The 22,204-nt window shown below is 42.6% G+C and overlaps 1 protein-coding gene and 1 long non-coding RNA gene across 2 annotated transcripts in view; one reads left to right on the top strand and one right to left on the bottom strand.

Annotated features, from left to right (window-relative positions):
• LOC306820456 overlaps window positions 1-22,204 on the top strand; it is a 56,043-nt gene that overhangs the window by 12,034 nt on the left and 21,805 nt on the right. The window contains exons 4-5 of the long non-coding RNA XR_013778670.1: window positions 14,901-14,977; window positions 19,862-19,938. This is a non-coding gene — a long non-coding RNA (uncharacterized lncRNA). The remainder of the gene's footprint in view (window positions 1-14,900; window positions 14,978-19,861; window positions 19,939-22,204) is intronic.
• On the bottom strand, window positions 15,903-17,090 carry LOC306819956 (ecto-ADP-ribosyltransferase 5-like; the record flags this gene model as incomplete). The annotated part of the gene is made up of 2 exons (XM_079337582.1): window positions 15,903-16,698; window positions 17,085-17,090. 2 exons carry the CDS (start codon window positions 17,088-17,090, stop codon window positions 15,949-15,951), a joined length of 756 nt encoding a protein of 251 aa, XP_079193708.1. The 3' UTR covers window positions 15,903-15,948.

The following is a 22,204-nucleotide window of genomic DNA, read 5'->3' on the forward strand; positions in this document are numbered from 1 at the left end:
GCTTGATGTAAAGTTCTGTGCACTGCTGGTGTTCATTGTGTCGCTGTAAAGAAGAAGAACAGATGATTTCAGAAGCCTTTATAACAATGTTGTATTGAATACTTTGGTCTTGTTTCAAACAGCTGATAATTCAACCTTACTCTTAAACACATTGAAAAGTCTACACCACACAACAACCCTACTGACCTGAAGTGATGGGATCCAAACCTGGTGCCGAGCAGCCTTCTGGTGATGCAGCTTCGAACAGATGATTTGATCTGATGCACACGTAGCCTGTCACCACTCTAAAGACTTGGTTTATTGTTGACATAACCAAATACACTGGAAAAATAACCATCTGTCCACTCGCTGACATATGGAAATGAAGGTCTCTGCTGAAATTTGTTTTTCCGAGGTGTGCCCTGCTCGCTGTTCACAGTGACACGTGAAGGTTAGAAACTGTACTATTGATTATTCTGTGGGAGGAACTTCTTCTCAGATTTCTTTTTAAGCTAATACATGTCTTTCATTATGCACCTTAAAATGTAGGAAGATAGATTATGATGAATTGAACGTTTTCCCATTTTTGTCAAAGACACTCTTGTCAAAAAGAAACAAGATTTAAACAAAAGTAATGCTGCCCAAACTTCACTTTGTGGCCTCTGTACACATGGGACGAAGAGAAAAGGTTATTCTATATTTTAGTGCAGTGTTTTTCAACCAGTGCTCCGCGGCACACTAGTGTGTCGCGAGATATTGTCAGGTGTGTCGTGGGAAATGATCAAATTTCACCTAATTGGTCTAAAAAAGAAGTCGAGTGTCTGTGCTGTCAAGTGCCTGGCAGTTATCGTGTAAAACTCTTCCATATCAGTAGGTGGCAGCAGGTAGATAATTGCATTGTACTCTGAGACAAGAGAATTAGTGACGCATTGATGCGACAGGTGGCGGTGACAGTGACATTTTGGCTAGCAAGAATATACGGTAACAGTGATGGAGAAGTTTTTGAAAAGGAAAAATGCTCGCTCCGAACTGGACCCTGGACAAAATTCGGACCCAGATGAAGGCCCTAGTATAAGTGGAGGTCAAAAGAAAGCAAAAACTGTGAGCTCGAGCAAAGTTTTGAGGCAATACAGCGAAAGCTATCTTTCATTTGGATTTACTTACACCGGGGATGCAACGGCACAAACTCTGCTGTGCTTGGTGTGGTGAAAAGCTATCCAACAGTGCTATGGTCCCAAATAAGCTTAAACGCCATCTCCAAACGAAACACCCTTCGCTTCAAAACAAGAATGTGGACTATTTTGCTCGCCTGCGTGAACACACGGAGAAACAGGCAACTTTCATGAGAAAAACCACAAAGGTAAATGAGAGAGCCCTTAAAGCGAGCTACCACGTTGCAGAAGCTGCGGGAGGAACTTTAAGTTTTTCTGACAAATGAGAGGTCCGATGACGCAAAACTGCTTGCAAGTGATGAGTGGTGTGCAAGGCTGGCATACCTGGCAGATATTTTTCATCACCTGAATGAACTAAACACACGAATGCAAGGCCGAAATGAAAACCTGCTTACAAGTACAGATAAAATAAATGGATTCCGTTCAAAGGTGCACCTCTGGCAACATGTGGAAACTGGCAACCTTGAAATGTTTCCACTCACCAAGAAATGGCAAGATGTTAACACTGCTGCATTGTGTGAGATGATAGTTAAACATTTGAAAGCTTTTGAGGAGAAGATGTCATTTTATTTCTCTTCAGCCTTCACTGAATGCCTTGACTGGGTTAGGGACCCTTATAGCTCAGCATCAGTTGTTGGAAAGGACATGACAAACAAAGCTATTTTGACATTGCTCCCATTTTCCACGACATATCTGTGTGAGGTGAGCTTTTTAAGCTTCACTGCTATAACAACTAAAAACAGAGAGAGACTGAGAGCTGTTGAGGAAGAGCTTCGTGTGTGTCTTTCTTCAATTCCTGCCAGGATATCAACTTTGTGTTCATCCAAACAAGCCCAGGTTTATTTGATACCAAATATACACAAGAATTACTTTATATTGTTAATATGGGCTACATAGTTTCATTTTTTTAACATTATCGACTGGTGGTGTGCCGTGAGATTTTTTCAATCAAAAAAAGTGTTCCTTGGCTCAGAAAAGGATTATGACAACATCCCGACTTGAGGTTATGCAGCGCAACAAGCATGGTGAGTGAAAGTACTGGCTCTGCGGTGGATCCTTTACAAGCCGTGTGGAATTGATTTGGTTACCACAGATCAAATGTACAACATCCCAACGCATCGATCTTGTTTCACACGCAGCTTATTTGAAACATAGCATAGTGGCACAGGTAGCACGCGCCATGTGATTGACCAGAGTGGCAGCGAACTACAGCGTTGTGCTGGGCGCTGATGGACAGCGGCACACACACATTTCCCACCCCGAAAAATTAAGTACAATGTAAACAACTGAGCAAAGTGGCTGTGAATAAACAATGTTCACTGGTTTGCAAATGTGGCTAACGTTAGCAAGGTTGAGGGTTCTTATTTTGGTTTAACCTGACATGGACTACATACGACCTTCTTGCCATTTTCCACCAAACCACTCCACAACACAGAAGCAGTATGAGCAGTACGCTAGTAGCATTTAACCCTCCTGTTATGTTCCGGGTCAAATTGACCCGTTTTAAATTTTGAAGATATAGGAAAAGTAGTTACAATTATTTTTTCAGAACGAAACTTCTTCTGCTTGCCTTAACAAGTGTAATCAACATATAATATGAAAATGGTTCACTTCACATATTTGCAACCACCCCCTGCATCTTTATATCACATAGATACTGTTCGGGTCAATTTGACCCAGCAGTCAAACTGGAGGTAAAAGGGTGTCAGAAATGTCAGATTATTTCTTTCTTTACAACACTCACTCACACACACACACACACACACACACACACACACGGGCATATGTTACAACTTTTGACGGGAACCATTTAATAATTTCTGGTTCACAGTGCATGTATGTAAAACAAAATTTCAATGTTATGTTTCAATGTTATGTAAAACTATGGTGTTTTATATGTTGGTCTTTCAAAATTAATCATCTAGTGAAACATTAAAAACAGTTTGAAAAAAATTTTTTCTCATAAAAAACGAGTGAATTATCCTAATTAAACCATCATCTGTTGGAGGTAAAGAACACCATTACACTAAATATTGATAGAATAAGTAGTAATGGAGTTAGTAAAGACATTCACACTGCTTGTTAGGATTTTTTTGGTTTCAGACATCTTTAGGATAATTAAACATGCACTGGGTTGTTGCGAAATATGACGTGTTAAATTGATTAACACACCTCGTAAGAAAAAGGGGGCACCACCTGGCTTACCAGGAACAATTGTATTAATCATGGAAATTAATAAAAATTATTAATTATGAAAATCAATAACTTTATGGATTTATTATTTTTAATCAATCTCAAATCTAAGTTATGAGTTACCCAAAACGTTCGACCACTATGAATCAATACGACCACACTTCTGAATTTTATGCGTGATATTTAATGAATAAGAATGAACAAAAACAGAATAACGGAACGAAAAAAAAAATGCATCAGATATATGAAGAAAAACCAGGAATGACAGATACTATCCTAACTAATTGAGTATGGTACGGTGTTTAACGTCTGTCTGATAAAATTATTGATTAGACTCGGACAAAAATACCGAATGGCAAAAAGATAAAAAAAAAAAAAAAGAAGGGAGTTGAAGCTGAATTACAGCTGAGATGAGCTCGGTGTAGATTTAACAGTAAACAGCCATGACACGACTTCTGAGCTGACAACAAGCTGCTATGTGTCTTACTCACTGAACCAACGAGTCCACCAAATGGTGCTGGAGTTTGAAGAACAGGTTTTGGGAAAATCCGTCCTCAATCCTTACAGCCCAGAATCACCTTAGTGTAACAGGTCGGAGTCGGGTTAGCGGATCACTCAGGAATGTGTCGGTGCGTTCACGTATTCTCGCGGGACTCAGGCTATTGTCCAAATAAAAGTTTGATGATAAACGATCGTCAACTTCTGCTAACTGAATTGGCCCGTTCAGTTGTTTCAGGTAACGAATCGTTGCAAAGTCACTTGTTGAAAAGAAAAATCCAAAAATTGTCCAGAATTGATAAAACGATTCAATTAGAAACGGCGCGTTCACGAGTCTTAATCGAATGTCTCTTAGGCTGGTAAATATTGAGTTAAACAAGAAGCAATAACGTCCTTAAACAAAAAATATAAATCGAATAAAAATCGAAGTTAGAAGACAAAAGAAGGAGCGCTCTGGAATCAAAGTTACCAAAGAGTTACAAGAGGAAAAAAAGTTTGGGACCAGCCTTCGAGCAGGGAGTGCGCCCGGCTTAAGAAGAACACTGAGGATGAGATACGCCCCCTTTGATGACGCGTGTCTTGAGGCGGAGACGGGAGCAATGAACTCTCTAAAGTTTAAGAAAGATCTGAATTAAACGTACAACACTGCACCATACTCGAATTTTACTTCTATTTTTATATAAAAGTAAAAATGCACAGTTCTAACCTTTGAAATGAAACCAAACATGAATTATTAATGAATCGTAGCCTACATTGAGTTGTCAATTCTTAGTTGATAGTTTAAGTCAACAATGAAATAACATATATAGACATTAAAATTGGAAAGGGACATAACATCAAACCATGAATGGATTTATTAAACATAAAATTGATATCAAGATCTAACGGATTAAACATTGATTTAAAAGAACCACTAGATGGCAGTAGCGCTCCACGTAAGTCTTTGAACCAAAACAGTAAGATTTGAAATGGCAGAGTAATTACTTCTATCTTCGTGATAGATGGTCCGATTTGAGTCCTGTTTGGATGACAACGTTAGTTTCAATGTTTTTAGGAAGATTATCCACCTGAAAATTAAAAATACACGTTATTTAATATACATCTGAACATGGAGGCATCCTGTCCAGTCATTTTATGGTTGAGTCACGCAGAGGTCAGGACATTCCTGGGTAGATTACAGACGTCATGTGAATCATGGGTTCAGGGCAGAGGTGTTTATGCTAATGTCAGGAAGATTTATCCCAAGGTGAAAGAAACCGGTTCCAGATGGGGATTTGTGTATCGAGGTCTTTGAAGATGTCTTTTCTTGCATCCCATGAGGTGCGATGGCCTTTATGATTTAAAGTGGAGATTGTCTGTAGACAGGGTGTCCTGTCCGAATGCAGGGAGGGAGAGGGTGTAAAAGTTGAGTTGCGTAGAAACAGATGGTGAGGAGGAGAACTCCAGCAGATGCCCTCTTGACTCTAATCAGATAAGGAATATTCCTCAAGAGGGTCAAATTGACCCGGGAACACCATTGATGTACCTGACAAATGAACATAACAGGAGGGTTAAGCAGAGCTACAGCACCAAAAAGTGGCGTGCAGCTGCATTACAGCAAGCGAAGGCGACTAGCTGTAATCCTTCAATAAGATAATCTGACACATCCCTTCTCTAATCCAGCATAGAAGGGAAAGACTGATCATTCAACGCTGCATTTATTGTAATTTCTCGGCTCCGACCAGGGAAGTCACGAGTTCTCATTTAAACTAAAATTAAATGCCAGTTGCATTCACAGCTTTTATGAGCCGGAGAGAAACCTGCGTTGGACCTTTCACCAGGAACAGCCCCTTTCCTAAAAACATCATCACCCTCCACCATGGCAGTGGATACAACCCAACGCTGGGTAAGTGAGCATTTCAACACCTCACACAAGTGTTAACAGAAAAGGCCAACTGTCCTACAGCAGTCTGAACGACTTACTGTACATCTAGTCAGCAACACTGTCGTCATAGATTTAATCAGTTAAAATGTTAAAATGGAAAAATGGAAATACAGGTAAACTTTGCACAGATGACTCCACTCTGACATGCAGGCTGGCAGCTGTTCACAGCTGGGGTCCGACATGAACTACAACAGAGCTTCATTCGGAAAACGTGTGCATAAAATTCAGAAACAATTATTTGATTTGCAAAAGTTTAAAACAAATACTGAGGTTGAAAAATCTTGCTGCAAAACTCCAAAACAACTGCGTCAATATCAAACGTGCTTCATGAGCCCTGCCACATTTAGACAACATCTGCAGTAAAACACAAATCCAGTCTTCTGAAGAAATGCTCCATGCCTTCAGGGGCGCTCATAAGGAGGATGTTATCATCAAAGGGGCAGAGGGAGACAGAGGACAAACACAAACACCTTTTCTGGATCCTCGGTTTACCCAACTCTGATGGTTTTGTTAAACGGTGGTCGTGTCGGAATATTCGTCTTCACAGAGTGACTCGCACCTGAGCAACCTGTTTTTGTTACTCACTACTTTACCACTCTGGATGATATTAACGATTGTATAGTAAATGCAAAATAAAGAAATCATGTGCAAACAAATAAAAAATCAGGGATGATGATTTTAGTCCGATTATTTGTGTCCATAGCACAAAGCTGTTGGAGGTAGTTGAGAGATTCACTGGATATTTTGTTCTTCTCTGCAGCTTCATCCACACAAACATGAACATAAATCCTGTTTTAGCTTCAGCTCTTCTCTTTTGGTTTGGAGTTTTAGTGTTTTAGTTTGGATGAACTTGGAGTCGAAGGGTCGTGCTCTCCTTTCTTTACAAAGTCTACGATCTTAAAACGGAGGAATGAGAGCACACAAACAACGTTTCCTTTGCAACAAGCAGTTTAATGGATAGAAGCAAGAAACAGTTATAACAAAAAAAACTTAAAAGCAGGGACATCAGGGATGGTTGCACGAGTCAGAAAGGGTGGTCCAGGTTCGAAGCATCCGCCTGAAGCTCATATCTCATATGTCGTTCATCACGTTCTCTCTCTCTCTCTCTCTCTCTCTCTCCCTGGTTTCTGACTCATGGAAACGCAGCTTTACAGTTCAGTCTGCTTCTCCCGCCTGCACTCTCCAGCACATAGACGACTTTACAGTCAGGCAGTTCTTCATAATTACGCGGACCGAGAACTTTCTCAGTAACTTTAAACACTTCATACGGTGGGATGAGCACCTCAGCTTCTCGGTCACCAAAAACTGAATAATCCTTCAGGTACGCTCCTGCACAGGTCTGGATCTTAAAGCAGGTCTTACTGCCAAAATCTGTCAAGTTGTTGTTGTAAGAGCTGGAGGCAAAGGAACCAAAGCGAATGGTTTGTCCGACGTTGCCAGAAAACACACTTCTCGTGCGTCTGTAAGTTGTGTGACATTGGTCATTGCTATTCAAGATCTGTATGGCAGAAGTCAGAAGAAAATGTAAGGAATGGAAGTGAAATGAGGAGCGATAGTTGCTCGCTCCTGTTCTCACTGCTCTGTTGAAAGTTTCATAGATATCATCAGAAGTATAAACACAGATTGCATGCATGTGGTCTTTGGTCAGAGCCTTGTCAGCCTTCCTTGGTTTCTTTTTAGCACACTCTGCTGCACCATACCAGGCCTTTTCAAACTCTCCATTCATTTCTTTTTTAAAGTATTTGGTCTTGACTTTTTTCATCATGTCTTCCTTGCAGCCAAAGTACATGTCATCAACCGAATCTTCAACCATACTCAGCGGGATGTCTTGGTTTTTCTCTCGGGGAGGGAAGTTGAAACGGATCTGAGGGGAGATAAAGACAATCATGAAGGGCAAGGTCAATCAACCACTTAGACTTGGACTGAACTTTATTGATCCTTTTGGGATGACTCCCTCAGGAAATTTAGGTTCCAGCAGCATATACAATAAAGGTAAAACATAAAAATAAAAATGCAGCAGGTAACAAAACAAAAAGTAACAATATAAAGAATAATATAGCATAAATAATAGAACACTCTTCTGTTGGAAAGAATATACAAAAAATATGCATGGAAGAAGCAAAATATACAAAAAAAGGGCAATGATTATTGTTGCGATTTTTGCACTTGGTTGAGATTATTATTGCACATGTGAAAGTGTCCATGTGTTATTGCACAGTGAGGGTAGAAGGAAAGAAAGAAAGACGCTCCAACTCCTACCCCTCTGCCCCGTGTGCTCTAGTCCTCCTCCCCCCAAGTGAGGAGTTGTAGAGCGTGATGGCATGATGGACAAAGGAGTTTTTGAGTCTGTTTGTTCTGCACTTGGGAAGGAGCAGTCTCTCACTGAACCGGCTCCTCTGGTTGCTGATGACAGTGTGCAGTGGGTGGCTGGCATTGTCCATAATAACCAGCAGTTTGTCCAGTGTCCTCTTCTCTGCCACCGTCACCAGAGAGTCCAGCTTCATGCCGACCACAGAGCCGGCCCCCCTGATCAGTTTGTCCAGTCTGGATGTGTGCTGTTTGGATATGCTGCCCCCCCCCCCAGCATAACACGGTGTAGAAAAGCACGCTGGAAACCACGGACTGGTAAAACATCCCCAGCAACTTGCTGCAGATGTTAAAGGACCGCAGTCTCCTTAGGAAGTACATCCTGCTTTGTGTCTTCCCGTACAGGTGGTTGGTGTGTGTTGTCCAGTCCAGTTTATTGTCTAGACACAGCCCAAGGTATTTGTAGGAGTCCACAGCCTCCACTTCAGCTCCCTCTAACAGAAGAGGTTGCATCCTCCGTCTGGACCTCCCAAAGTCAATGACCAGCTCCTTGGTCTTAGAGGTGTTGAGCTGTAGCTGGTTCATGTGGCACCATGCAGCAAAGTCCCCCACCAGTGTCCGGTACTCCTCCTCCCTGCCATCCCTGATACACCCGACAATGGCTGTGTCGTCAGCGTACTTCTGTATGTGACACAGCTCGGAGTTGTAGCAGAAGTCCGAGGTGTACAGGGTGAAGAGAACAGGGGCCAGCACTGTGCCCTGGGGGGCTCCAGTGTTGCCTACCACAGTGTCAGACGTGATGTCCATCAGCCTGACGTACTGAGGCCTGCCCGTGAGGTAGTCAGAGATCCAGTTCAATAGGTGGGGGTCCACTCCCATCCCGCTCAGTTTGTCCCGGAGCAGGGGGGGCTGGATAGTGTTGAAAGCACTGAAGAAGTCCAAGAAGAGGATCCTCACAGTGCCGCTTCCCTTATCCAGATGGGAGTGGGCTCGATGTAGCAGGTACAGGATGGCATCCTCCACACCAACACCTGGCTGGTACGCGAACTGCAGGCAGTCCTGGGCGTGTTGTACCTGGGGTTTGTACCACGTGAAGCTACCTGGTACAAAGAGTTCCTCTGAGTGACGGAATACAGAAATGCAGATGATATTCACTGGGATCAGGAACGATGGTTAAAACTAGGTGAAGTTCAGTGTATCGATGCAAAAATCCAACATGCAAAAAGCAGACTGAGGATTAACTGGTGTGTTTGACCTCACACACATTTTTGTCAATCAAAGCAATTCACCAATAATGTGGATGATTAGGATAGGATAGGATAGGATAGGATATAACTTTATTGATCCCCAATGGGGAAATTCGGGCGTTACAGCAGCAGCAGCAGTGCAGAATCAAAAACAAAAGTCAAAAATCAAATAAAAAATAACAACATAAACATAAATACAATCCAGGTAGTAAGGGGGGGATATATACAGAGGACTATAGCATGGTGGACTCAGCAGGGACAATGGAAAAGATATTAATAATACTGTGCAGTGAATGGCATGTTAAAGTTAAAGTGACCAGTGAAAGAATTTAAAGTGGCATTGTGATCAGAGGGTTATGTAAACAGTATTGACAGTTATAGTAATAAGTTATAAGCATAATAAAAAAAATATAGTGCAGTTTGACTGGAGTATAGATATATAGTTATAAGAATATAGAGTGTATTGTAATAATGTAATATATAATATAGATAGTATAGTATAGATATAATATAATAATAAAAGGTAACATAATAACATTGTAATAATATCGTATACTATATATAAAGAGAATATATATAAATACAGGCTAGCTCCTGCTGTTGTACAGCCTGATGGCTGTGGGGATGAATGAGCGTCTGAAGCGTTCTGTTTTGCTCCTGGGGGGGAGAAGGCGTTGGCTGAAGGAGCTGCTCATCTCCCACAGCTCGTCATGGAGAGGGTGAGAGGAGTTATCCAGGATGGATATGATTTTGTCCTTCATCCTCCTCTCAGCCACTGTCTCCAGAGTCTCCAGTTCTAGGCCAACGACAGAGCGGGCCTTCTTAACCAGTTTATTAATCCTGTTTGCCTCACCAGCCTTGATGCCCCCCCACCAGCACACCACAGCAAAGAAAAGTGTGCTGGCCACCACAGACTGGTAGAAGGCCTTGAGGAGTCTGTCGCAGACACTGAAAGACCTGAGTCTCCTCAGGAAGAACAGCCTGCTCTGTCCTTTCCTGAAGATGGCTTCAGTGTTATGGGACCAGTCCAGCTTGTTGTTAATGTGAACCCCAAGGTACTTGTAGGAGTCCACCCTCTCCACTTCCTCCCCCTGAATGATGACTGGGGCAGGGGGGCACCTCTTCCTCCTGTAGTCCACTACCACGTCCTTTGTTTTGGCGATGTTGAGCTTCAGATGGTTGTTGTTGCACCATGTGACGAAGCTCTCGATCAGACCTCTGTACTCGTCCTCGTTGCCATCAGTGATGCGGCCCACGATGGAGGAGTCGTCAGAAAACTTTTGGAGGTGGCAGGAACCAGAGTTAGACCTGAAGTCTGAGGTGAAGAGAGTGAACAGAAAGGGTGCCAGAACAGTTCCTTGGGGTACTCCAGTGTTGCTCATCACCACATCAGAGACACAGCCGTCCACTCGGACGTACTGTGGTCGGCCAGTGAGGTAGTTGTAGATCCAGGCTGTGGTGTCGGGGTGCAGATGAATATCCAGCAGTTTTTCCCTCAGGAGGCCGGGCTGGATGGTATTAAAAGCACTGGAGAAGTCAAAGAACATGACTCTCACAGTGCTTCCCTGCTTCTCCAGGTGTGACAGGGCTTTATGGGTCAGGAAGATGATGGCATCCTCCACGCCGATGTGCCGCTGGTAAGCAAACTGCAGTGGATCTATGAAAGCAGTGAGCAGGGTCTTTAGCTGCTGGAGAACCAGCCTCTCAAATGTCTTCATGACATGTGACGTGAGTGCCACAGGCCTGTAGTCATTAAGAGAGCTGGGACGACCAGTCTTAGGAACTGGGTCAATGCAGGAGGTCTTCCACAGGCACCAACATCAGCCTGAGGGAGAGGTTGAAGAGGTGCCGAAAGATTCCTGCGAGCTGCCCAGCACACACCTTGAGGATCCTGGGGCTGATGTTGTCTGGTCCACTGGCTTTTGTTATGCAGAGCTTGGAGAACTGTCGTTGTACCTGGCTCGTAGTGAGAGTGATAGTGGGGGGAGGGTGAGGGGGACTGTTCTTTGTTTCCGGAGGTAGGGAGCTGGGGGGTGGGGGGGGGGGTGAAGTGGGACTGTCCTTTGAAGCTGCTGCTGGGGCAGGGCTGTCCTTTGAAGCAGCTGGTGAGAAGCTGAGAGAGGGGAAGGTAGTACGGTCGTTGATGGGGGGGCAAGCCGAGTCACCAACAGAGGTGCGAATGGCAGTTAGAGTGATGGTTGAAGACCCAGACCCACTGTCTGAGCTCACCGGGGTGGGGGTTGAGTCAAACCTATTGAAAAATAGGTTCAGCTCAGCAGCAAAAACTGGGTCACCTTCAGCTTTGGTCACAGGCTTGCTGTAACCAGTCATCTGCTTCATGCCATTCCACACCTCCTTTGAGTTGTTCTGGCCCATCTTGGCCTCAATCTTCTCCTTGTAGCTGTTCTTGGCCTCCCTCAGCTTCTTCTTTAGAATCTTTTGGACAGCCCTGAGCTCCTCCCGGTCTTTAGCCATGAAGGCCCTCTTCTTGTTATTAAGAAGGCCTTTGATGTCTTTGTTGATCCATGGTTTGTTGTTGGAGAAGCAGCGAACCTTCTTAGTAGGGACTATGGTATCCTCACAAAACCGGATGTAATCTGTAATGCAGTGAGTGAGTCCTTCAATGTCATCACCGTGTTCCTCCTGAAACAATTCCCAGTCTGTGACATTAAAACACTCCTGCAGGGCCTCCTCAGAGTCTTTAGACCAAACCTTCACAGTCATCTTTCTGGCCACCTGTTGTTTCACCAGGGGCCTGTAGGTGGTATCAAGGTGGATGAGGTTGTGGTCTAATTCCCCGAGGGGTGGGAGGGAAGAAGAGCTGTATGCTCCCTTCACGTTGGCATACAGCAGGTCTATGGTTTTATTCCCTCTTGTAGCGCAGTTTACATACTGTTTAAAGTTCGTCAGTACAGAGGAGAGAGTGACATGATTAAAGTCCCCGCCGATCAGTATGAGGGCACTGGGATGCTGTGTTTGTAGCCCCGCGATCACAGTGTGTATGACGTCACTCGCGCTCGCAGCTACAGCTGATGGTGGGACGTAGACAGCAACAATGATGGCATATGAGAACTCACGTGGTAGATAATACGGGCGTAATCCTACCGCTAAAAGTTCAGCGTCGGGAGTGCAGACCCGTTCCTTCACAGTTATATGCCTGGGATTACACCATTTAGAGTTAACAAAGACAGCAAGGCCTCCTCCTCTCTTCTTACCGCTCTGTCTCCCCCGGTCCGCTCGTACCAGCGTGAAGCCGGCCAGGTCGATGAGACTGTCCGGTATATTCCCGTGTAGCCATGTCTCCGTGAAGCAAAGCAGGCTGCTCTCCCTGTAGACCCGCTGGCTGTTTATTAAAGCTGTGAGTTCGTCCGCTTTGTTTGCGAGTGACCGGACATTCCCCATAATGATCGACGGCAGAAAAGGTTTAAATTTACGGTCTCTCTCGATCCTCTCCTTGACTTTAGCGCCGGCTTTCCTCCCCCGGCGTACCCCTCTCCATAAGTCCTCAGGGATGCGTGAGGTTGGGACACCGGCTCCATGCCTGAGGCGCAGTAGTTCCTCACGACTGTACGTGATCATTCCGGCAAGAAGAGAAAAAGTCCCGAAAAAAAGTACCGTACTTCACTTAGTGATGCTGCAACTAAAACGCTGCAGTAGTGCAGGCAATATGCCCGAAAATAATACAAAAAATAACAACAATAAAAACAGTTTTATAACGATATAAGGAAAGAAGAGTCGGAGCTGCTGTAACAGGCTGCCGACTCTCAGCGCCCGGATGTTAAGATGATTATCTAAGTATGGTAGAATCGTACGATCTAAAGCGGACCTTTGCTCCCAACATTTGTTGTTAAATTGATGTGTGGTAGACTTGTTCTTGAATTATTGTGTGAGGAACAGTAACTGTAAAAGACTCACCGTCATGAGGTCGGCAGGCAGCATCCAGCCGCAGAGTAAGAACAGGGACATGAAAGTAAGCATGTTTGTCTGCAGCGCTGCAATCAGGACAACTCAGGAATCTACAAACACAACTACAAAAACAACAAGTCAATGAAAAACTTCACTTCAGTCTGTAGTGTTGATTCAATGTCTGTCATGATGGAACTTTAAAGAAAAGTATGCTCGTCAAAAGTGAGACCTACCAGTCTGCAGAAAGAGCTGATGCTGCAAACGCTGTGATCTCTTTGAATGAGATGACCGGTCCTCAGCACAGGTCCAGGACCTGCCGGTCTCTCTTTATATATCTTTGTGACCAGACGGGTCCAACGTCCTCCGACGCACATGAGCACTTTTAGATTTCCAAATAATGAAGGAGGACCCCCTGTGAACGTCTGAAGGTGCGAGTGTGGTAGGAAATGAGTGTGGTCATGTCTTTGTTTGCTGCGAGCTGCAAAAAAACAAACACACAGACAACTTTCCAACATGTTTGAACAGAACAAAATGCACGCTACATCATGTTTTAATTTCTAAATTTTTTCTTCCTTCTTCTTTTTTGAACATGCAGCAACCTTTAATTTCTTTATTTTCTGTTAAAAAAATTGTGAAATATCCTTTATTGCTGATGCTCATTTTAAAAAATAAATATTCGAAATTATATTCAAAAAATGCAAATTACCTAAATGATCGGCAGTTGTGTAAATTGTCAATCAGAACAGAAAAAAATATATATATAAAAAAAAAAAAAATCTGTAAAATATTGGAACCCCTTATTTGGTTGAAAATGTAAAAATGTCACTGTCCGTCTCCGTTCTGGGGCAGGAATGTTCATCATCATTTTTTCCATCCCAACTGATAAGATAAACTTCTAATAAGACCAATTTGGCAACATATACATGATTTTAGCTATATTCTTTAATGATTAAAAAAACTAAAGATGTTGAAGCTCTTATTGCACTTTTTAACTGTAAATCATATTTAGAGTTAAGTTTGAGAGTGTGCACCAGTTTTTACTTGGAAATGTTCCAAAGTATGTTGTAAACATTCACAGTATTTTAAGTTTCTCCTCTGATCAGACAAAAGTTCTGGGGTGACCAATCAGATCTCAAGGGGGGCCCTTGCCGCCCCTCTGGACCGGGGCCCCGCCTTGCTTAAGAACGCTTCAGGGAGATTTTAAAACTCAACATTAACTGTTGAAACAACTAAGAGGATTATAAAGTTGAGCTGTTACAGAATTAGATTTGTTTTCTGAGTAATGGCATCTTTAACGATTTCAAAGATCCCGATATTTCTCCACACTGATGTAAATGTAAGTCAGGACTTATGTGCACACGCCTGCAGACGGATGAACGCTATGCAGTCAGCTTCCACAATCACAATCATCAATACTTTATTAATCCCAGGAGGCAACTCGGTCCTGACAGCTGCACTAAAACAGAGTATATTAGTAGAAATATATTTATATACAATGAAATATGAAAACAGCAGGAACATTAATACAACATCAATCATCACGTTTGTGCCCTAAAAAGAGCAGAGGGTGAGGACAATATGGAGTATATACACTTTTCTTATGTTGCTCTATGTGTTAATGTACAGATTATTAATTCTTATTACCTGGCACAGTTTGAACGTGTCATGAAGGAGTTTGGAGTTTAGAGTGTGTGAGGTGACCCGGGGTCAGAGGGAGGAGACGTTCACAGTTTGATGGTCACAGGCAGGAAGTCTCTGGCCTGTGTGTCACATGTTTCACTGAGCTGGAGTTTGCAGGTTATTGTCTTGCTCACACGCATGATGCAGGGTTTGGCTGCGAGCATTTTGTGGTTGTTAAAGGAAGTGAGGGGGCTTTTTTTGTAACCAGATGAATGACACAGATCCACCCTGTGTGCAGTTCACACTTTGTTGTCAGCGTGAGATATGTGCACGCTGTCTGTGCACATCAGAGGAGACGAAGGATTCCAGGGGTACCGCTGTCATTTATTTTCATGTTCATACAACAAAGTGGCTGCTCTGTGGTAACCATGGATACCAGCCGCTTCATGCTAACACTCCCGACCTCACAGCCCTCGCTTTTCTGCCCAGACAAAATGCTCGGTGGACACGAGACAAGCGTGGACAATAGATATGAAAAAGTCAAGTCAAAGTATATTTGTTTAGTACGATTAAAAAAAAATCTTCAGCTGACCAAAATGCTTTTCAGGCAAAACGCCAAAACAGAATCAAAGAAAATAAAAAGCAAATAAAGACAAATCCACACACTCACATAATCATACATGTAGAGGCATCCAAACATACATGTACACACAGTAGAATAAAATCATTAAAAATATGGGGCTTGTTTCAGCTGGGTATTTTTGAGTTGTGACTTGAATGGATGTAATGAGTTAGTTTGTGTTGGTGCCCGTGACGGGGGTCAGCAAGGAGGGACTGATCAGAGGACCTAAGTGGACATGGTGGGGTCTCGAGGGTTAAAGGGGGGAGGGGGGGGGCTGGACCATGCAGGGACTTAAGAACAAGTCACAGAATTTGGATTGAGGGAGTTGTGCAGTCGTCCAGGCGGGACGTAATGGATAAAAACGGTTTTATTTATGTTAACACATATTGATGCGAATCTTTTAATGTTCCTACTCTGCAAACATTCGTCACCGTCTTTGTAGATGGACAAATATCTGTCCAGTGAAATTCTGTCTGAGAATCACTGATCTACGTTTGCAGCTTTGCAGTTGAGACTGCTGCAAAATCCGATACTCTCCAGGACGTACACAGTCTCACAGTCGCTCAGGTCTCCGTTATTTTTCTTCTTCCGGATCTCAGCTATCTTAAACATCTCATAGGGGGGAATTAGCACCTCTTCCTCTTTGTCTTTCATATGGGGATATTTCTTCAGATAAGCCCCGTAACAGGTCTGAATCTGGAAGCAGGTCTTTTCACCGAAGTGAGTGAGTGTTGGATTGTAAGAGCTGGAGGCGAACATACCAAACCGGATCATTTGGTTGAGTTTGCCGGTAAACTCGGTGCCAGATCTGCGGTAAGTGATGTGGCATTGATTGTGCCTATTAAGGATCTGAATGGCAGATGTTAGCCAGAAATGTAAAGAGTGAAACTGGAAGGTGGTGCCATATTCAGATCTGTTGGTTCGGACCGCAGTGTTGAATAATTCATAAAATCTTTTCTCATTAGACGTGTAGATACAGATCGCTCGAAAATGCTCCTCAGTCAGATCCTCATCATTTTTGTCTTTGTGTTGCATGTTCCTCTTTACACAATTGGAAGCTTTTTTCCAGACTTCTTGAAATATGCCTTTGTTCTCTTTCTTGAAGTATGTGGTCTCAACTTTTGTCATCATGTCTTCCTGGCAGTCAGAGTACATGTCATCAACCGAATCTTTAACCATACTCAGCGGGATGACTTGGTTTTTCTCTCGGAGAGGGAAGTTGAAACGGATCTGAGGGGAGACAAAGACAATCATGAAGGGCAAGGTCATTGAACCACATGAAGCTACCTGGTACAAAGAGTTCCTCTGAGTGACGGAATACAGAAATGCAGATGATATTCACTGGGATCAGGAACGATGGTTAAAACTAGCTGAAGTTCAGTGTATCGATGCAAAAATCCAACATGCAAAAAGCAGACTGACTGCTGTGTTTGACCTCACACGTTTTTGTTTTTTTCAATCAAAGCAATTCACCAATAATGTGGATGATTATCTAAGTATGGTAGAATCGTACGATCTAAAGCGGACCTTTGCTCCCAACATTTGTTGTTAAATTGATGTGTGGTAGACTTGTTCTTGAATTATTGTGTGAGGAACAGTAACTGTAAAAGACTCACCGTCATGAGGTCGGCAGGCAGCATCCAGCCGCAGAGTAAGAACAGGGACATGAAAGTCAGCATGTTTGTCTGCAGCGCTGCAATCAGGACAACTCAGGAATCTACAAACACACAAAAACAACAAGTCAATGAAAAACTTCACTTCAGTCTGTAGTGTTGATTCAATGTCTGTCATGATGGAACTTTAAAGAAAAGTATGCTCGTCAAAAGTGAGACCTACCAGTCTGCTGAAAGAGCTGATGCTGCAAATGTTGGGAGGTCTTTGAATGAGATGACCGGTCCTCAGCACAGGTCCAGGACCTGCCGCTCTCTCTTTATATATCTTTGTGACCAGACGGGTCCAACGTCCTCTGACGCACATGAGCACTTTTAGATTTACAAATAATGAAGGAGGACCTCCTGTGAAAGTCTGAAGGTGCGAGTGTGGTAGGAAATGAGTGTGGTCATGTCTTTGTTTGCTGCGAGCTGCAAAACCACAAACACACAGACAACTTTCCAACATGTTTGAACAGAATAAAATGCACGCTACATCATGTTTTAATTTCTACATTTTTTAAAGTTTGCTTCTTCCTTCTTCTTTTTTGAACATGCAGCAACCTTTTAATTTCTTTATTTTCTGTTTGAAAAAATGTGAAATATGCTTTATTACTGATGCTCATTTTCAAAAATAAATATTCGAAATTATATTCGAAAGATGCAAAAGCGTTCCCCTATTTCCTAAATGATCGGCAGTTGTGTAAATTGTCAATCAGAAACGAAAAAAATATAAAAAGAAAAAAAAAAAGATCTGTAAAATATTGGAACCCCTTATATGATTGAAAATGTAAAAAAAAAAAAAAGAAGAAAGAAACATGTCAAATGTTGAAGCTGAGAAATGTCACTGTTCTGGGAAAGAAAGAAAAAAAACAATGGCGGCAACATGTTTCAAAGAAGATGAAACAGAGACAACATAAAGGCGAGTAGAGAAGGAGTCATGGAACAGCTGACCATGTGATTATCTGACAACAGGTTGAGGTAACATGATGGGCTCGGCAGTAGCCGGGTCCAGTGTAGTGTTGCTAGTTGACTTCCTGAGCACTGCCGAGGACACCTTGAGCAACACATTGTACCTTCTCAGGAGTGCTCGCTGTGTGCAGCCCTCTCACTCTGACATCTGTCCGTTAGCTCATGTTGACATGGATCCTGTGTGTGCATGCGTGTGCTGACCATCAGACCATTAAAGGGATATTTCACTCATCTGCATGAAGCTGTGTATCTTTAGAAACCTGCTCCTGCTTTCTGCCCTTTTTTTCCCCGGAGACGGGAAAGCTCCATATTTCTTTTCTGAGGAGGATCCTCCAATGACGCAAAAATCATCATTTCATCGGAAGCTGTTTTAGTTAGAGGGGGTGAAACTACAACGACGAGCAGTTGAGGCTGATGGAGGAACGGGGGGCGGCGTTGAAGACGAGGAGCCCGGGCCGGCTCGAGTTGAGGCGGGCTGGTGGTGTCGGTGGTTTGTCTTTGGACACAGGCAGAGAATCTGTTTGAATTCCTAAAATTGCCTTTTTTTGGTCAAGAAGGCAGCGACTTTAACATTTATTTCACATGTCTCCTACACATATGACCAAAGGTCAAGATTCATGTTTCCACGGGTGAAGTGTCCTTTAAGAAAATAAAAAAACACAACTGTGAATCATTTTTCACACTTTTTTTTTTACTTCTGTGAAGCTGCTGGAGCTGTTTTGTTTTTTGTTAGCTCTGTGGTAAACACACCTTTTTTGAATGAACCACACTCACTTAGTTCAACAATAAGTGTGAACTGTAGCCTGCACGCACTAACAAACACACACACACTAACAGACTGTCTTTAAATAAAGTGCATACTTTACGGTATTAAACTAAGATGTTAGCCTAAACAGTGACTTTGTTAACTGTCATTTTGCTCATATTTAGAGGAGAATCTGTCTCCTTTCACCGCTGCAGGACGAACAGCTACAAAAGTACAGACGGCTTCGTGTATTTCTTGTAAGTTTGGGTCGTTTGGGACGAGAAGGGGAAAAGATTCTTCGTCATCGCAGCATCAGTGAGTAATTTAGCGAACACACAAACCCTGTCACTGTCCGTCACCGTTCTGGGGCAGGAATGTTCATCATCATTTCCATCCCAACTAATAAGATAAACTTCTAATAATAGCAATTTGGCAACATATACATGATTTTAGCTATATTCTTTAATGATTAAAAAAACTAAAGATGTTGAAGCTCTTATTGCACTTTTTAACTTTAAATCATATTTAGAGTTAAGTTTGAGAAGTTTGACTGTGAGATTTTAAAACTCAGCATTAACTGTTGAAACAACTAAGAGGTTTATAAAGTTGAGCTGTTACAGACTTAGATTTGTTTTCTGAGTAATGGCATCTTTAACGATTTCAAAGATCCCGATATTTCTCCACACTGATGTAAATGTAAGTCAGGACTTATGTGCACACGCCTGCAGACAGATGAAAACTATGCAGTCAGCTTCCAGAATCAGAATCATCAATACTTTATTAATCCCAGGAGGCAGCACCATCCTGACAGCTGCACTAAAACAGAGTATATTAGTAGAAATATATTTATATACAATGAAATCTGAAAACAGCAGGAACATGAATACAACATCAATCATCACGTTTGTGCTGTACAAAAGAGCAGAGGGTGAGGACAATATGGAGTATATACACTTTTCTTATGTTGCTCTATGTGTTAATTATTAATTGTTATTACCTGGCACAGTTTTAACGTGTAATGAAGGAGTTTGGAGTTTAGAGTGTGTGAGGTGACCCGGGGTCAGAGGGAGGAGACGTTCACAGTTTGATGGTCACAGGCAGGAAGTCTCTGGCCTGTGTGTCACATGTTTCACTGAGCTGGAGTTTGCAGGTTATTGTCTTGCTCACACGTATGATGCAAGGTTTGGCTGCGAGCATTTTGTGGTTGTTAAAGGAAGTGAGGGGGCTTTTTTTGTAACCAGATGAATGACACAGATCCACCCTGTGTGCAGTTCACACTTTGTTGTCAGCGTGAGATATGTGCACGCTGTCTGTGCACATCAGAGGAGACGAAGGATTCCAGGGGTACCGCTGTCATTTATTTTCATGTTCATACAACAAAGTGGCTGCTCTGTGGTAACCATGGATACCAGCCGCTTCATGCTAACACTCCCGAGCTCACAGCCCTCGCTTTTCTGCCCAGACTGAATAATAATGAAGGATCTTGAAATGTAGTACTACTGTTGGCCACAAGAGGGCCGTCGTGGGATGACTTGCTGCGATTCGTCCATCCTGCCACTGGGTGTCCCTGTTGTCTTCACATGTGGGGACAATACTGCACAAACATGCAGGCTTATTAAAAACAGAGAGCAGGTATTATTTCAAGCTTTATTTATTTCAATAACAAAAAAACAAACAAAAATAAATAAATAAAATCAACCAAAAAAAAAAAAAAGGTGAACTACCTATCAAAACACAAATCAAGCACTAAAATATGAGCAAACAGGACGCACACACAGACCGAGCGAAAGGAGTCGTCTTCACCTCGAGCACTCAGTGACTTCTTATTTCACTCATGTTTACATTCAGAGCTGACACACAGACCGTGTCGTCACAGAAACACTGATGGGGGGGGGGGGTCTGAGTCAAGTGTGCCTTTTGTTTGCTGCAATATGCCAAGCTGCTGGAAAGGCTGCTGATCACTCCATACTGTTGATTAGAGGTGCACTATTGAGTGAGTAATTTGTTTGTGTAAATATATCCTCTTGTGCATATAAGACTGTAAAGATTATTATTTGATTTATTGGTGTGTCTCTGATTAGTGTTTTTGTTTTCCTTTAGACTTTAAAATCACCTGAATCACTACAAGTGGAATTAATTGGGAATTAAATAAATGAAGAAACTTTACCCGGGTCGCTGCACTTTTATTGGTTCACCACTGCAGAAGCTTTAAGTTTTGAACCTGTCTCCACACACACTATCTACAATCTTATTTGCTTTTTGAGAACAATCTGAAATACTTAAAATGTGTCACACTGACACTCGAAGAAAGCAGCAAAAGTTTCACACCAAAAGATCTTGTTTTGTCTATACCACGTCTACGACACCAAATGTTCTAAATATTCACATACCTTGACATTACTGTTGTGCGACCTGTTGAAAACGCCATTCCTTATATAGGCGTGAAGCATGTGTATAAATACTAAAGCATATTATGACTATCTTAAACTTTCCTGCAGACCGTCTTGATGCTCTGTAGCTTTGTTCCTTCTCCTTGCAAGAACAATAAAAACCAACAAAGACAGTGATTGACTCAAGATCCTTTATTCTGAATTGGTCACTGTGCATATCGAAACGCCTGTTATGCAAAATAATGAGAAAAACAACAACAAACCATTCAGATGACTTTGTGTGCACTTGATGTTTCCACGCACCACCACCACACGCAGCAGGTGAAATATTAAGATGTCTATATAGTTCAGCATTATTGAAGACCGGTAACACATGCCATGTCCATAAACGCACCTCCACACCATCACAGTCGGATGGTCTCTCCTCTTAGACTAGGGCTCACAGAGTTCGTTATTTCAAAATAAATCTCCACTTTTTGAGCCGTCAGACCTCAGGACACTTCACCTCAGTCCTTTTTGAAATTAGCCTTGACCCAAAGGAGGGGGCAGCACTTCCTGATCTGGTTAAAATCCAGGTTGCTGTGTGCATGGTAGAATTCACACATTTTTGGATTCCAGTGACCATATTTGTTTTTATATAAATGAATCACCAAAAAAGACTGGCGTACACCGGGTATGCTCATTTGACTTTGCTGCTGCAGGACAGTTTCTTTGACCTTTGGAGGTACATGAGCGGCTGTAAAAACCCTGTAAGTAAAGCAAGACTTGTCAAATAGATGTAGATGGAAAGAAACCTCATCGACTTGAAGAAAAATTGAAGTGGAATTGCAGCCATGTAGAAAAAGAAATTAAGGGTCATAAAAATCATGATGATTACAATGATTTTAAAAGCCTTTCTCTTCATTGCATTGCTCGTCCTCTTCCCTGTGTCTCTGTCTCCTGGCCCGGGGCGTTTTAAAGCCCAGAGAACTGAGAGGCAG

This window comes from Symphodus melops (genome assembly GCF_947650265.1).
Source record: "Symphodus melops genome assembly, chromosome: 2".
Taxonomy (NCBI): Eukaryota; Metazoa; Chordata; class Actinopteri; order Labriformes; family Labridae; genus Symphodus; species Symphodus melops.